At 27.3% G+C, this 18612-nt stretch overlaps 1 protein-coding gene across 1 annotated transcript; it reads left to right on the top strand.

Moving 5' to 3' along the window:
• Positions 1-3827: 3827 nt before the first annotated feature.
• On the top strand, positions 3828-5710 carry LOC148227952 (apolipoprotein D-like). The gene is made up of 4 exons (XM_088200105.1): positions 3828-4003; positions 4974-5101; positions 5176-5357; positions 5423-5710. Exons 1-4 carry the CDS (start codon positions 3890-3892, stop codon positions 5563-5565), a joined length of 567 nt encoding a protein of 188 aa, XP_088056231.1. The 5' UTR covers positions 3828-3889; the 3' UTR covers positions 5566-5710.
• Positions 5711-18612: the final 12902 nt, after the last annotated feature.

Consider the following 18612-nt stretch of genomic DNA (forward strand, 5'->3'; position numbering starts at 1 on the left):
ATAAAGCAAATATAAAATCTGTATATTAAACATGCTTTTAATTTTCTTTATATAGTATTTTTCGTAAATTTATATTTTAATTGAAAAGAGCAGTACTAAATTTAACCAGCGCATAAAATACACGTATACTGCATTTTTATATAGAGAAAAATTATACAATAGTTTATTATTAAATTAGTGTTAAAATAAATTATTGTAGGATCACTGAAATTATCATTGTTTATTCTTAATTATTTTATTGAATTTTATACGTTAAATCCAATTAAATTTCATCATAATTTTACTTTTTTCCTGACTTTAAAAAAATAATTTTTGTCATCACGCTCAAAAAACGTGCAATTAAATTCATATAAATAGATTGATTATTGCTATATCATTTACTTCTCTTCCGTCTGTTAACTGTTAACAGCATACGACATTTATACAATTAAATTGCCAGAAAAATATACAAGGATGATCTTCAAGTACTGCTTCCTTTTAGCGTTGTTTGCTGTAGCTGCAAATGCGCAACTTATAAGTTCTGGTTGACAGCCGGTCAAAAGAGCGTGCGTCAAATGAGCGCGGTCATATAAGCGCTGCATTATAAGCGCTGCGTCATAAGAGCGTTTACCAAAGTAGCGCTGTAACAAAATAGCGTGCGTCAAATTCGCCGAGAGCCATATGAGCGCTTTAAAAAAGAGCGTACGTCATAAGAGCGCAAAAATACTTTGAGAAAATTAAATAATAAATATTTTAGGAATTAGGTATATAAAATATAAGTAAATTGCGAGAAATTTACAAAGAATTAAAATTCACGAGATATAGGCGGTAAATTAGTATTTTATGTGCCAGAGCGTTATGACTATTAAAATGATTAGTCAATGAAAATATTATTATTTATTAATTATTACGTACATACTCGAGTATGGCTCCCCATCCCCATACGTACGATATACATATATTTTGTACTAAAATGAAACGCTGATTTTAAATTTATCATTAGATTTGTTCTGTAGAGTTTCATTAAATTGACAAATATATATCGACTCGAATTGCAATGAATTCGTAAAGTTAAGGGCATGTATAGACCTTTTTTTTGTATTTGAAGCCAGACCTTTTTGCTATTTGACGATACACAAATACAAATAAAAATATCGTGAAACTTTTTTCGATAACATATTTTTTAATTATATGCGATAAATAAAATATAATAATAAATTTTCACAGCATCGCGGTTGGTTTTTGGGTATCTATTTTAGACGACTACACTCTATCTCGAATAACGACTGAGTACGTATATTATATAATATATTTCAGTTAATTAAATGATTATTGTTTTATATATTAAACTGTAAAAATATTATTTTTTATTAATCATACACATATGATATATGTATGTTTGTATATTGAAAATTTCCATATCTATTGTCAGAAATGTGTCACGACGTTAGGTTAATTTAGTATTTTAATGAATTATTGTGTTTAGTATACATACATACTATAGAGACACGGCGATTCAAAATGGGCGACGGACAAATGGGCGATGGTCTTTTGGGCGATATATACGCGATTTTTTTTTATATTATGAGCCTTGAAAATTAGAGTGAGAATAAACTTTGAAAATTCACAAAAATCGCTTATTAGTAGTAATGGATTTTCTCCAGCAGATGGTCGAGCTTTTTTATTTGAATTTTACAACTTCGGTAAAATGTGCATATTTGTCGATAAGCAAAATAGAAAATAAAAATATCGTGAAACTTTTTTCGAAACCATATTTTTTTAATTATATGCGATAAATAAAATATAATATTCAATTTTCAAAGCATCGCGGCTGGTATTTGGGTTTCATCGGTTCAATTAATTTTCGAAACTTTTAATTGTCATATTTTATATTTGTTACTTTCAAGAAGATGCCACGAAATTTAAAGTCTGATCATCTCAGTAACGGGCACACGTGAGAATACATGCTTTTACATGTACAAGGTGTTTATGATAAAAAAACTTTTATATGTACTTAATTTATTAACACGTTAATTGACTATTAAATCTACCCATTTGTAACCCTTGCATTGTTATTTATCTCAAAAAAATTTTAACAAAAAATACCTAATTTCCCGGTGATTTTTTTATGAAGTCCATATTAGGAATAAAAAAAATTGTAAATTGTAAAAATTGCCAAAAAAAGCACGACATTCGCGAAAAAAAAAATTTAAAAATTCAAGTCTCTGTAATGTGTTTTGAAATAATGTACTATTACACATTAAAACTAAATGGCAAAATAATAAAAAAAATATTTTAATAAGTCATACAGATTCACCAATTACTACTTTAAGTTTTAATATCAAAAAAATAATTTTAAACATGTTCGTATCGTCCATGTCATTCACCAATGTCATGCGTTGGTATGAAATTCATACCAACGCTGTCCTTATAGATAGTTGTAAGTCATTTGTTAAATTTTATATAAACAATGAAAGGGTTGCAAATGGGTAGATTTAATAATCAAATAAACGTGTTAATAAATTAAGTATATAAAAAAGTTTTTTTTTGTCATAAACACCTTGTACGTAATATTCAGGTAATATTCAGGTTGCACCATAAGACACATGTATATACTATTGATATAAAAAAATGTAATGGTCCTTATGGTATCATCAGATAGCATGGATTCTTTCTCTAAGCAAAATTAGGACTTAACTATGATTTTCAAAACATTGCCTAGAAACAAAACTATTTTATTGAAATAAGGCGAAAATATATTTTTAGTTGAATAATCTATAATAGATAATTTATAGCTGATTTCGTTGCTTAATTATTTCTTTTAAATATTATATTACAAAAAAAATACTCAAAAAAGTATTAACAGCAAAACTTTAACTCTCCGCTACATAATTTAAAGCAAATAACGATTGTTATTTTTTTTATAATTTGTAAAATATAATATATAAATACAAGGCAAATATTATGACACATTTGTGAATTCTTGGTGAAAGAAAAAGTAGTTTGTTTTTTCACATCTATATTTTGTTTTAAATATTTTAGTCGTATCTTAAATAATTTATCTTAAGGCAGATTGAAATTTTGAAAAGTATTCAAATAAAAAATAACATTTATAAAATGTTAAAAAAAAAAGTGTTACTTAAAAAAGCTCATGAAAGCAAAGCAATTCAATTATTGAACTTATTATTAATTAAATCAATAAATAATATCAAAAAATGCATTCAATAAGTTTTAATCCAAAGTCATTTCAAAAATTGCAAGGAATTAGTTATAAATTTGTTTCTTATGTCATTTACTAATGAATTTGTATATAGGTTGGGATTACAATTATTCTCAACATACGCGGTTGATATGTTCCAGGAAATGTCGCTTTTGTTATACATTGAATGAAATTTATAATATATGGTTTGAATAGTATTCACATATACATAATAACTTGCTTTAAATTATAACTTAAACAAATAGATTTTTCAGCGGCATGCGTGTAATCCACAAACTAACTAAGAACACACCACAGGGGTAGTGGGAGAGGTTCCAGATGTAGGTCAATTGCAAAAAGTCGAGAAAGCCTTTAAAAACGTATATCGTTGTAAATCGCTGCGTTACGCGTATGTCAAAAAATATATTTTTCTCACCGCGTAAAACGATCTTTGCGTAAGTGTGAAATTATGTATGTAGTAATTCAAATTCTTAAAATTAAAAAAAAAAAGTTGCATAATAAATTATTTTTACGTATTTCATCTCTGTAAAAAAATATTATCGTCAACACAATATAGAAACTTGCAATTTTATTGATATAAATAGACGGTTATTGCGATATCACTCACTACTTTTCCATCTGTTAACTTGTTAACAGTATACGACATTTAAAGAATTTTTTGGACAAAAAATATATAAATATATAAAGATAATGTTCAAGTACTGCTACCTTTTAGCATTGTTTGCTGTAGCTGCAAATGCTCAGCAAACAAGTTCTGGATTTTGTCCTGAAGTAACTACTGCAAGTGGATTTAATGCGACTAGAGTAAGAATATTTTTATATATATTTAGATAATATATATGTTTAATAATTGAGAACTAAATCATTTACATTAGTACTCGTATTCAATAATTAAATTTATCCAAAAGTCCAAAGCACTAAATATTTAATTGCTGCTAAATATTTAGCCTTATACTACTAATTCACTATTGTTATTACGGCTAGTCGTTGAGAAAATAAATTACTTTATATAGAATAATAGCTAGTAAGAATAAACTAAATGCGAACCGAGTAAGAAAATTTTAAATATATATATATATATATATATATATATATATATATATATATATATATATATACATATATATATATATATATATATATATATATATATATATATATATATATATATTTATATATATATATATATATATATATATATATATATATATATATATATATATATATATATTTCTAGGAGTCGGATTACTCCGCGTACTTATTTGATTCCGTGTGGAATCATCCGTGTGGAATATATATATATATTCTCAATTTTCCCCTGAGGATGGCCGGGCGAATCTGGCTGAAACGTAGGGACCATGATTCCACACGGAGTCAAAAAAGTACGCGGAGTAATCCGACTCCTAGAAATATTAACCATATATATATATATATATATATATATATATATATATATATATATATATATATATATATATATATATATATATATATATATATATATATATATATAAATATATATTTAATAATCGAAAACTAAGTCATTTACTTTAGTACTTGTATTCATTAATTAAATTTAATATTAAGTATAAAAATAATGAGTCCAAACCACTAAATACTTAATTTTTTAATTTTAATTTTAATTTTTGCTAAGCACTTAGTCTTTTACTACCAATGGACGTAGCTATTGTTGTAACTGCCAGCCGTTAAGAAAATAAATTACTATATACAAAATAATGGTTTTATGGATTTAATTTAAAATATATACTTTCAGTTTTTAGGAAAATGGTACGAGTATTCTAAATATATGAATCCATACCAAGCACCGGACAAGTGTATAAAGAATACTTATGAAAATACATCTAATTCATTAACAATGACTTACTGGAGGCAGAATATATCGTAAATGCTTTTAAATATTTTGTAGTGCATCTACAGATTTATGTTTGTTTTTATTATATTTTTACTATTTTTAGGAACGGTTTTGAGTCTGCGAATACCGTACCATTTTCATTTCCGAATGTAAACGAAGGAATAATCAGGGGAAATTTTAATTGGGCTAATTCTAATTCTCAGGATGTAAAGATTTTGGATACTGATTACAACAATTATGCGCTGCTTTATTACTGTAGCAGCATTTTTAAATTTAAACGTTCTGGTAAAATATTTTTTTAATTACTTCTACTAAAACTTTTAATAAAATATATTTTTATTTGCTTTTAGAATATGTATGGTACATAACTCGTCAAAGGATAATCTTTATTGAAACTGTAAATATAACAGTTATTGCACAAAATCACAACGTTCAACTAAACGCTACAGCAATGATAGCAACCGATCAAATTCAATGCCCATGGGTTTACTAATTGTTATACTTCGACTGACTATGTCTTGCACCTCGACGAAGAACTGGGATTAACATATATATATTGAATTGTATAATAGTTTAGAATATCGTATTAAATTTTACAAGCATTACTTACTGTTGGAATAAATGACTTATTAACAGTACCTTATAATTTAATATTTCAAAATCACACAAGTTATTATCAGTTTTAAGAGTAACTTTGTTTAGGTCTAGACTTCTTCACGATTAATTTGGGCTATTTCCTGTCATTAATACATAATTTATACACTTAACTAAATAGAAAAGAGAGCTTAATATTATGCAGTGTAGAATTGAATATTCTGTAAGAAAAAAAACGAAATGAACAATATTTATTTATATAAGGTATCATGTATCAGTAATATTATCAGTCGAAAATATAGCAATATTTTATAAAAGAGAAATATATTGTAAATTTACAACTTTTAGCAATTAAATTAGGTGTCAAATGTGGCCTGCAAAAGTTCTAATGCTCGCTGTAAAAATATATTCATGCCTTTTTTAAAAATCTTGAGAGTTACATAAGTTAATAATTTAACTTAATTATTTAGCATAAAGTTAATTTTTAGTTTAAAAACCAGATTTCAAAAATTAAAAAAAAATATTGTATATTAACTATGTATATTATTCATAAAAATACAACTAATATAAAAAATAAATAGCGACTAAAAGAAAATACATCTGAAGTTCAACTGGACAAGGGCGAAGCCCTGATGGTTATCATGAATCGAAGTACGGTAAAGTTTTGAATTAATGTTTCTAAAGTTAGGGCAAAACTGCTTGAATAAAAATTGGAACTCAAATTCTTTCGAACTATATGATGGAAAAATAAAATAAAAACATACCGTCCACAGTCTTCCCCATTTTACTGAATTAATTTCAGATTATTTTGGAGTAAAGAATCTCCGTTTTTTAAACTTGTAAGCAAATAATTTCTGGGACTCACAAATAACGAGCGTAATAAATTGTAACAGTCTTACAATTTACTCTGAAACTTAAACCCGTTGCAGGAAAATAGCTCAGAAATGGAAAATTTAAATTAAATAATATACATTTACCAGGCTATAATGCGTCCATTAACTTTATTAATGTAAACCAATACTATAATATCAGTAAAGAACAAGAACAAAAAAATTAATATATTGTAAAATATCCAAACATTCATTTTCAACAATAAAATAACCAGGAATATGTAGTCCACAAAAGTTTTAATGGTCGCCGTATTTATTTTGCTACAAAAAATCTAAGTTATCAATTTGTGCATAAAATCATTTTTCACATAAAAATAAGATTCCAAAAATGAATCCAAAATAAAAATGAAGTCTTAAAAGAAAAGAAATTTATTATTTATATAAATATATCTTCGCTAATTAATAAATAAACACAATGGGCAGATGCATCTAGGGACCGACCGAGTAAGGGCGAAGTCCTGTCGGCTGGCCCGACCGGACTTCTACTGTAACCGAAGCACGGTAATGTAATATTTAAATAAATGATTTATTACAAGTATGTAAGTGTGTTTCTAATCTTTATTATAAAAATGCGCAAGTTAATTGCATATTTAAGCATTTTGGAGCTAAAAAAAGTACCGCTTATTTCCATACAGTTGATGTCAAAACAGGAATTCAATATGTACTCAAAATTATGCATTCCACAGAAAATACAGCATTTACACAATGTTTCAATAACGGTAGTCTTGCAAAAAAAATGTTAATTATATATTTAGTAGAGAATATACAAAAAACTGTCCTCACTAAATTATCGCATTTTTTAGCTTTGTTTATTTTTTGTTCAACTTTATACGAAAAAATTGTCCAACCACTAGGTTATACTAGTGTTGAATTTTTTTTATAAATATTACTTCTATTTTATTTATAATAAAATGTGAACGAAATTTCGTAAATTTTCCATCAAGCTGATTAATATTTAATATTATCAGTTTTCGATTGATAGTTTAGTAATGAGTTACAAAAAATCTAAGGCTTTATATTTCAAAATTATTTATTTATAGTACTTTTTTATTTTTTAATATCACTTTGTATTTTTTATCTTGTATTTACTATTCAATTATATGTTTTATATTGCTTTTCGTAAAATATAATATAAATAAAACAAACAACTTAAAAGTATATATTTTCCTGTTTTTTTAATTTTGTAATAAACGTTTATAAAAAACTGATTATGATTAAGTAAAACAAATAACATGAAAAAAATTCAAAATCGCAGTGAAAAAATTGTAGACTTTTTATATATTTTTAGAAAAAAATATAAAAAAAGTTGCTAATTTAACTTTTATTTTTGCTTAAAGAAATTAGTGGAACTTTTTTTTAATTTATTTTCCAATAACGAAAATAAACCTATACATTTTTAAAAAAATATATTTAAATATTACACCAGTAATATTTATTAGGAATTTGATTTTAGATTATATATTTGTAAATCAATAAAAAAAATGTGGATAAATTTAATTATCATAATTTGCATAATAATAATTTAATAAAAATAATATGTGCATTTTTTTATTAAATTAGGATTAAAACTACTTTATGTACAAATAGGATTCTACAAAATACTTAGGCAAGTTGTTGATTCTCTAATGTAATTGAAATAATATAAATTTTTCCTCTAATAAAAATAATAAAGTGAAAAATCACATTAAAAACAATTCTAAAATAGAGCAAATTTATGATAAAATATTAGAAAATTCTTTTAATCGACCTATTTATTTGTTTTATTTAGTGTATTTAAATCAATTAAATAATGTAAATTATATATTTATTGGGTAAATTACAAATTTAAGAAAAAAATTATGTAAATCATACAATATGCAAATTAAAAATTAAATACAAAATTATGTGAATTGTACAATAAATTATGTAATTTATAAAATATTTAAATTGCAAATCAAATACTAAGGTAAACTAGGTCTTAAATTATTCAATGTTTTTGACAATATGTGAATATTATACCTATTTTTCCTCTTTCCCCTGGTTAATAAGAACAGAGTGGAAAAATATCGAAAATGAATATATCATGAATGAATATATCATGCTTGAAAATCGCTTCTTGAGATTTTATTTCAATATATATTGATTTTCGATATTTTTCATAGGTTAACTAAACGACTCTAATTAAAAAGACAATTTAAAGCTAAGCATGTGTTTACAAGCTGTTTTAATAAAAGCCTACCTACGAAAAATATCGAAAATTATTATATCAGGAAATAAAATCTCAAGATTTATTTTTAACGAAACTTCTAAAAGAAGCGATTTTCAGGCATATTATTTATATACAAACAACACTGAAAGATGATCGATAAATTACCTTAAAATATTCTGAAAGAGGTTCATGAGGATAGCACATTATAAAATGTTTTTTTAAACATCAAAGTATTATAGAATGAGGCGTAACTTAAAATTCAAAACTTATTACTAAGTAGTTTAAAATTATTTTATTGCCGTTATATAAAAATCCTAGGATTAATACAACAGTTAAATATTGCCTTAAATATTTTATGAATATTTCAAAACCTAGCACAAAACTAAAATTAATAAATAAACATGAATTAAACCTATTAATATTTTTATTGTTCAATCAATGAAATAAAAATTAACTTATATGTTTCCGAATATTTTGATACAACCTAAGTTAAAAGACATTTAAAGTATAAATAACGCTTTTAAGAAAATATTAAGTTTAGCTTATTTGTGGTCTATAAAACAGCATTTAATTTGACTAATGAATGATACATTAGAATCATAAAAATGTAGGTTTCATACTTTTTAATAAACTGAAATGCAAAACTTTAAATATCATAATACAATGTTAGATGGATTTTCTACACAAACTCAACTTATAAGTTCTTTTGCCCTCAAGTAACTACTACAGCGGGATTTGTTGCGAGCCAAGTAAGAATATTTTTTTTATAATTTAATGATGTATATGCATAATTTTTATACGTTAATGTATTAATCTTAGTAATTCATACATTTTTAATAACACTCCGAATTACTAAATACTTTATTATATCAATACGACACGACTAGGATACTAATTTATATGGAACAATATCTCTATAAAATTTAAATACATTTTTATAGTTTATGGGAGAATGATATGAGAATTCAAAATATATGAATCCATTTCAAGCACCGGATAAGTGTATAACAAATACTTACGCAAATAACTCTAATGTAATTACAATGACTTACTGGAGGGAGAATATTTCGTAATTATTTATATATTTTATATTTGCATCTACAGTTTTATATTACTCATTTTAATGCTATTATTGTAAGAAATGGAGTCGGAACAGCATATACCGTACCAATTTCCATACCAAATCCAAACCAAGGAATAATCGTTGGAAATTTTAATTGGACTTTTAAAGGTCAGCCTGGCATTTTGGACACTGACTACACGAATTATGCACTGCTTTACTACTGTTACGACATCATTGGGATTACACGTTTTGGTAAGATATAGAAAATTCATTACTTGAATTAAAACTTTTGAGAAAATATATTTTTATTTCAGAATATATTTGGTACATGATTCGTGCAAGGACGATCACAAATACTGCTATAAATATAACAGCTGTTGCACTTAGTCATAACGTTCAACTCAACGCTACAGCGATGATAGCAACCGAGAAAACTCTTTACTAATTGTTATTTTTCCGAACGACCGAATTTTTGCCTTATCAACAAAGAAATTACATGCATATTCTTTTAATTATGTAATGGTATAGAATTGCTAATATTACAAGTAATATTTACTGTTTAAATAAATGACTTATGAGCAGTACGAAATATTGTATTTCAAAAGCACACAAATAGTGTTTTATCAACCCTTTGAGGAGAATCGCCGTACATGTACGGTGGTCGATCTTTCACTGTTTTATATATTTACTACATGAAATATAATTGTTATATATTTGTATATGTATAAAACTGAAGAAATAAAAAAACATTATAATTATTTAATATATTTTTTAATTGAAATTGAAATTTTTGTAAATGATATCTATACAAAATAATACTAATAAATTAAAGAAAACGGTATAAATTAATATACCAAAGAATATTACATATTTTTTTTTTTAAATATTTAAAACCTTTCTATTGATATATAAAATAAATTATTAAGACATACTAATACAAAAAAGTAATAAAATAAATTAAAACAATAAAACTAATAGGCAGGCATTAAAGATTCTTGATAAGTAATCTAATGTGTCTACTCCAGGACATTTTTATTTTTAAAGTTTTTAATAACAGTTAAAATTTCCTGAAAGTTAAATTTGTTAATTAATTCCTTATTTACCGTGGATGATTTTATTTTTGGTATTGATCTATTTACTTCGTTTTCCGTTATAGAGTATTTAATTTTTTTTAGTAAGTTCGTACTATACAAAAAAGCGATAAGGTAATACGTTGGTGATTTTGGAACGCTTAAAATCGTACCCATGTCGTGCAAGTAGTTAAAAAGCGTCGTCCCTGATCGATTCACACCAGAACAATTCCAATGCACGTCTCTAGCGTTGAGATCTCCAGTTAATTTAACCGAATCCTCAAGAACAAACACTGCATCGAGATCGTTAGAGGTAAATTTGTATCATGGGAAATTATATCCTGCGACAATTATTATTATATATATATTAATATATATATTTTAATTCGCATCGCGGTGGTTTCAAAGTTAGTTGTGTTTTTGCGCACGGGTTTTATTGATTTATTTACAAATATCGAAACTCCTCCGCCCGGTCTTAAGATACGGTCACAGACATACAAAGTTAGGGATGTAAATGTTTTAGTGAGGTTTTAAATATGTTTCGGTGGCTACGATATTGTAAATTTTGTACTCACTAATCAGTCGTTCCAGTTCTTCAGTCTTATATTAGATTCCACGGGAATTCCATGTCACATAGTTGACTCCCCATTCAGAAAAGGACATCTAAGTATTATAACAGGCCGACGTTCGCGGCGGAGGACTTGGATTCTAAACAGCACGATTGGAACTGTAGAGCTACAAAACAAAAATATTATATAATATTATCCGAATTTATAATAAAAGAAAATATAAACTTAGAAGCTCTAAATTTAGGTATGCTACGTCAGATTTATTTCATAGATGCTACTTCAAAAAAATATTAAGTGCAAACGAAGTTCAAAGTTTTATGCACCGAAACCAGTAGTACCGATACCTGTAATACCGGTATTGGGGCAAAATTGATATTCGGTACTACCGGTATTATAAAATGACATATGTTTTTATTTATTTTTAAATCTGTACATCTAATTTGTCGAAAATTATATCTATATGCCTTAGAACTACGAAAACGACGGTGCCCATGTTGCTTGAGAGCAAAAGCGAATAATAAAATGATGCTCATTGTAGGGGATTAACCTATGTATTAGAGTTTAATTGGGGTAGGATATCAAAGTAGAATAATACTATCCATTTTAGTCAAACAGGACCAAAATATCAACTCACCCTATCTATACAAAAAATCACACCAGCTAATATTTCATCGCAAATTAAAGAAAAATATTTTAGCATGTTCAAATTTTTTGTATTTTTTTATATGCGCCACATATCAATATTCAAGGAATACATTTGCTTTATCTCAGAAAAATCTAATAGTACCTATTAGCTTCTAGTAATTCTGTTATATAACAGAGACACGACCGCGCTCTTTTTTATGATAGGGATGGCTGGCGAAGTGTAAACAAAAACAGGTATTGCATCCGCGAAATTATTTGTATTTGCTCATTGTTATCACTATTCAGACACATTTTTACCCAAATAGTACACGAAATATACTACAATAAATATTTATGTAAAAAATTAGCAATAACTAAGTTTCAATAATTATATTTAAATAAAAAAAGTATTGCGCGAATTTAAAAAAAAACTGTTATTTTTTGTTAATAATTAAAGATTGGTTGAACTAGACGGAATAATTAAAATAAGTAACAATTAGTTGAGAGGTGTTTTTTTAATCAAACTTGAATTATATTTTATTTTTTTAAGTAAAAAATATTTTTTTTATTGTTTTAACAATAATATATTACATGTATGTATTAAAAAAGTTGATTTAAAAATTAAAATTATTGATGTTCAATATTTTTTTGCATATATTAGGCTAAATTGTCTGGGACTAAAAGGGTTATACAGTATTTACATATTTTTTATTTAATAATATTTATATAAACATTTACGACTTAAATTTAATTAACGCAACTTTTAACATTGCTCAGTATATTAATCAATCTTGGAAAAATAAACTTAACGATTTGTATTCAGTAGACAATTCTCTGTTGAACACGTTAAAAATTTTATGTCGCGAACCCTCAAAAACTTTGTTCACGCTGTTCAAGAAAATATTGTTTTCATTGTTGAATTTATTGCAAAAAGTACAAACTCAATTGATAATTCATACTAAAAAATTAAAAAAAAAAAAAATTGAAAGTTAAACAGGGATTATCTCGCAAAACTTATTGAAAATTTACCCTATAACAACTCAAAAACTCGTTATTATTATTAATGACTTCTTAATCGCAAAGCCCTCGAAATTGACTCAATTAACCCTTAGACCGCCGACCGGTAAATTCTTAATTACTCGCTGTACGCCATGCGTTTTTAGCAATATAATTTTTTGGCTACTTACTCTGTTTAACACATCATTACAGCCAAAATACTCAATTTTTATATAATATTTTAAAATTATATATGTATGATTAACACGATTTAAACATTCTAATTATATCAATAAACAAACATTTTTAGTCGTATTGTTGGAAATATGAAGTGAACAAAACTAAATCAATTGGTCGGTCCGCGTGTTGGCTCGCGTGCACACACCTACACACACATGCACGCGCGCGGCACTATACAAGCGAACGACAAGCAGGGTCATGCTCACACTGAGACAATTTTAATAAATAAATCTGCAACGCATTTTTTCTTCGTCTGACCTACATCCTGTTATAAAAATTTACAAATCGACAAGATTTCTTTGATGCATACAAAATCACATATATCGTACACAAAAATAACCCTAATAACCAAACCGTTTGTTTTTGATCAATGGTGTTTGCAATTGGTTGTTGTTGAAGGTTGTCATATTTCTTTATATATAAAAATAATAAATAATAAAACTTGATAGCAAGATACGATGTTACAACTATATATAATTATATGTATAATTTATAATACATACATATTCTTCTTCTTCTTCCGCGGCACTAAAACCGGTGATCGGTTTTGGCATTTCCACCTGATTTCTTGTAGGGCTTCTAGATATATCTTGAGTTTTAGTATTTCTTCCGCTATTGTTTGCATTTTTCCTGGTTGTAATATTGCACATTCCAGCTTCCAAAATTGAAGTCCAATCGTTTATCTAGATTTCGATCGTCTAGGTCAGTGGACGGCAAACTTATTAGCCAAAGAGTCAAATATGCACATTACAACGATTAAAAAAAAAATAAGAGCCAAATCTATTTATTAACCCTTTGCGCTCGTAAGTCGACTATGTGTCGACATCGTATTTCAAGCGTTGTACTCGAACGTCGACAATATGTCGACAAAACTTTGAATGCATTTATTGGCTTTGTGTTCAAGCAAATTTTGAAAATTTAAATTTATTAATAGTAAAAAGACTTCTGTTAAACACATTTCAGTAATATTGAATTTTTAACTTATGCAAATAACTCAATAATCTTAAATTTACAAGTGTAAGTTTATTGTAAAATTTTTCATCGGAACATGGTCAAAGCGCGCGCTGTTAGGACGGCATCGCGCTAGACTTGACAGATTTAGGTTGTCAATTAATGCTTTAAAACTGATTTTTTCCTTCTAAGGGCATCTATATTTTTATGATATGGGATGAAACGGGATCATATGCTCTAATTGTGCATAATTATTACTTTATATTGTGTGTCTGTTATGAAATAAAAATAAAATTTTTAAGACGGAAAAAAGAGCGAGATGCCGTTATGCTAGCAGAGCTCGCTTACTCGCTCGCACTAGTAAAATGAGCGATTGACAACTATCGACCTGGGTACTCAACTCAAACGATAATATTAGTCTCGACACATTTAATATATTTTCGAGCTAGTAAATAGCTAAATTATGTAAAACAGAATTAGTAATCTGTGTTTTAATTATTTATAAATACATATATTGATTTTCTTTTAAAAATTATCCATATAATTACGAATGACGATATAATATTGAATTTTTAAGGACGTGACTATGAATTCGATATTAACCGTGATATTATTACTGTGACAGTAATAGTATGCGTTTATGCTAAGACTATTTTTACCAATTTTAAATCTGGTACAAGTATTTAAAGTTTCAAGTTTCAGGATAATCTTTTAATGTAATAATTTTTTATGATCAATTTATTTATATTTTTAAGAACTGTTTTAATAAATTCAAAATTTAAAAATTCAAAAATAAAGCCACGAGGCCAAACTACGCTGGTTCGCTCTAGGTGTAAAAACGCCTGCCAATCCAAAACAGATCCCCACAAAAAAACAATGTAATATTTATCATTTCTGCCTCAAATGGGCAAATACATACGAAAAACTTGTAGAATATTTGTCTAAATATAAAATTTGATCATTTTCACAAAATATAATAAAACTTTACCAGCCCCACCTATTTTTTTTTATGTACGAAAAAATTAGGTGGGGCCTGGCCCCAATTGCATTTATATCAGGGCTGTGGAGTCGGAGTCGGAGTCGGAGTCGTGAAAAATGAGCGACTCCGAGCATTTTTTAAATTATGAACTTTATCAATTTTTAATTGCGTAATAATGAATGTGTATAGCGTATGAATATTAAACTTGTAGAAAAACACCAAAAATACCTGATAAAATTAAACTTTTTTGAGTCGGAGTCGAAGTCGGAGTCGGAGTCGGAGTGGAGTCGTGTTGTTGGTAAATATCGGAATTGGAGTCGGAGTCGGAGTCGTGTTTTTTTTAACGACTCCACAGCCCTGATTTATATTATCACCACAGCTGATATTTTTGAGCGCCATTTCGAAATTTGTTAATATGTGGTGGCACCTATTCATGCCATATTTTTAAAAATATTATGGTTCAAATAATTGATTTACAGCCTTAAATTATACTAAAAAGCCATTTTAATAAGCTCAAATGCTTACGGCACCTTTAAATGTCTAATGAGTACTGGCGATTTTCTTGATGACACCTATAGAAGTCATCCGCGGTGAAAGGGTTAAAAGTCTTGTAAAACATATTTTTTTCAGTGAGTTTTAGGATTGTATTACACTTATATAAATTTATCCATATTTAACACTCTAAAGGTGGATGACTTAAATACGCGTCATTGAAAAACTATTGGTTAAAGTCGTTTATGCACAACATAATCAACACTTACACGTTTAATTGGATAAGATTTAAAACACAGTTTGTAAATTAGTGATATCTATTATATATTGCTAACTATAATTACAGCTTACAATCAATAGATGTCGCTTAGCAGTTAGGGCTTAATTTTAATAATAGCGCATTCTTAATATTAAAATGTTTAGTTTGCTGCGGGACCTGAACCGATAGTCTCTAGGATATCAGTTCAACGCCTTAAGGACTACGACATTCCGGTTATACAAGACAATCTAAATATAAAGTTGTAAAATCGCCATGACGCGTTTTGAATGTCTCTCTGTAAAACATATGACTGAAGAATATAGACAAGGTTATTTTGCTCGTGTAACACCATAGACCAGGGGTCGGCAAACCTTTTTTGTGAAGGACCAGATTGTAAATATTTTAAGCTCAGCGGGCCAGGAAGCAAAATTAAAATGAGCTTTATCATTTCTCTCAAATATTCAAATGTATTGCAAAAGGCGTTACGTGGGCACTGAAGATGCTGTCAAATTTAAAGTGCATAACGTCACGGTGAAATACAAAGCAATAGGAGCACCTTATAAGGTGATACCTAGCTAGCTCCTTAACTCGACGGTTGGCCGCTCTATTATAGCACATACTTTGATTTTTTTATGTAAAATCTAACAATTACTTGCAGCCCGGATTAAAATAAGCAGAGGGCTGGATTTGGCCGTAATTTTCTGACCTCTGCCATAGACAGTGAATATATTAAAAAATATCTAATTTAATTTGGCCTTCTTTTTCGTATTTTAAATATTCCTATCCTAAGTGCATGTAAACGCAGGACAAATACCCCCTGGATAGATATATCTCCCATCAAAACTCCCCTGGACATTAACCCCCTGTACAAATAATCCCCTGTGCAAATAACCCCCTGACAAATAGCCCCCTGAAAATTAACCCTCCGTGTAAATAACCCCCCTGACAATTAACCCCCGCCACGTATAGAGATAAGTATTTTATATAAGTTTTTATTATTTATAATAAATGGTCATTATTTTAATAAAATAATGTTTAATACGAATAATCAGTATCAATACTAATTTATTTCATTCAGCAAAATACAGAATTTTTAAAATATCAATTAAACTAACACATTTACGAAGAAAATATACGTATTGTATATTTTGTACCGGTGACCGGTGCGAGCAAAATTGTTATAAAGAGTATTAAAAAAAATAAAAAATATTATTAGGCTAGATACATATGTATGTATAATACAGCTAAACTTTGGTAATGGCGCCAGTATATGTTTTATTAAGTATAATAGAGCGTCACGAGACGTGTTAAGTAATATCTGTATTATCTTTATACGTGGCGGGGGTTAATTGTCAGGGGGATTATTTGCATGGTGGGTTAATTGTCAGGGGTTATTTGCACGGGGGGTCAATGTCCAGGGGGGTTTTGACGGGGGGTTATTGTCCAAGGGGTATATTTCCAGGCGGTTAGTGTCCTAGAACCATATTTTCTAATCTAGATTCTCCTTTATATATGGACCTTCGCTTTACTTTATTTGGAATCTCATTATCGGCAGCTTAGCGTCAAAAGTGTTAAATTTTGCTTTTAAAAATCATTGGTTATATCGTCAAAATGTATCCTTTTGCTTAAAACATATGTGCTGATGTGCATATTGTTTGTGTTTTATTTATTGTAAGGTGCATAACAATTTTTCGTATTAAATGTGTTTTTAAACGTTATTATATGTTGATATATGTTTTATTTAACTAACAGTATATTTTTTTATTTTTTATAATACGTTTATTGTAATCTGATTTTCTAAAAAGTCTAAAACTTGTTAATGGGAATATATTAACTATTTACCAAGAAAAAACAACAATTAAAAAAACTAAAAACTAAGGTTTTACTAAGAAAAAAAAACTACAAGTAAAAAACTTGTGCTCTTTGTAATTTTAATCTTGATTAAATTTTATTGTAACCATTATTTTTTTGTATGAACGCAAATTGTTGATCGCTAAACGCTATATTATGAGCGCTAAACGCTATAGAGCGAGCGCGATGCGTAAGATAATAAGCGCATTGCGCAAGATAATAAACGATAGGTGCAAAAAAAATACAAGCAGTCCAATATTTTAATTATTCAGAATTCATATTACATCTAGCTATTTACAAATTTCTTAATGGTTATAAACCCCTGCCGCTACATCACTCAGCTGTTTTTTTAAATAATTCATTTATTTGTTTTACCGCGCATTTGATTGCGATGGACGAAAAATCATCTAAAAACATCATTACATTTACCTTCCTATACTATGTATACCTAATACTATGTCATTTATTTTTTGTGAATAGTAAGTACAATTCTTCGTGAACACATTTTAATAAATTATTCTTTTCTAAGTTTCATGGTTAACGTTTTACAAATTATTTAAAAAAGTACAATAAAAAAAGTTATTTTCCGATTAAAGTATTTAAATTATATAATATTTTAAATATTTAATTAATTTTTTTTTAACTAAAATACTGACAAACTATCAATCTTTCGCTGTATTAATTTTAATTTGTAAAAAGATTAATCAAAACATGTTTTATTTCATTTTTACTTCCAAAAATTGAACATAAAAAAAGTCTCGAAATTAAATACGA

Source organism: Plectrocnemia conspersa, unplaced genomic scaffold (genome assembly GCF_051122295.1).
Source record: "Plectrocnemia conspersa isolate PC_06_02 unplaced genomic scaffold, ASM5112229v1 ptg000012l, whole genome shotgun sequence".
Taxonomy (NCBI): Eukaryota; Metazoa; Arthropoda; class Insecta; order Trichoptera; family Polycentropodidae; genus Plectrocnemia; species Plectrocnemia conspersa.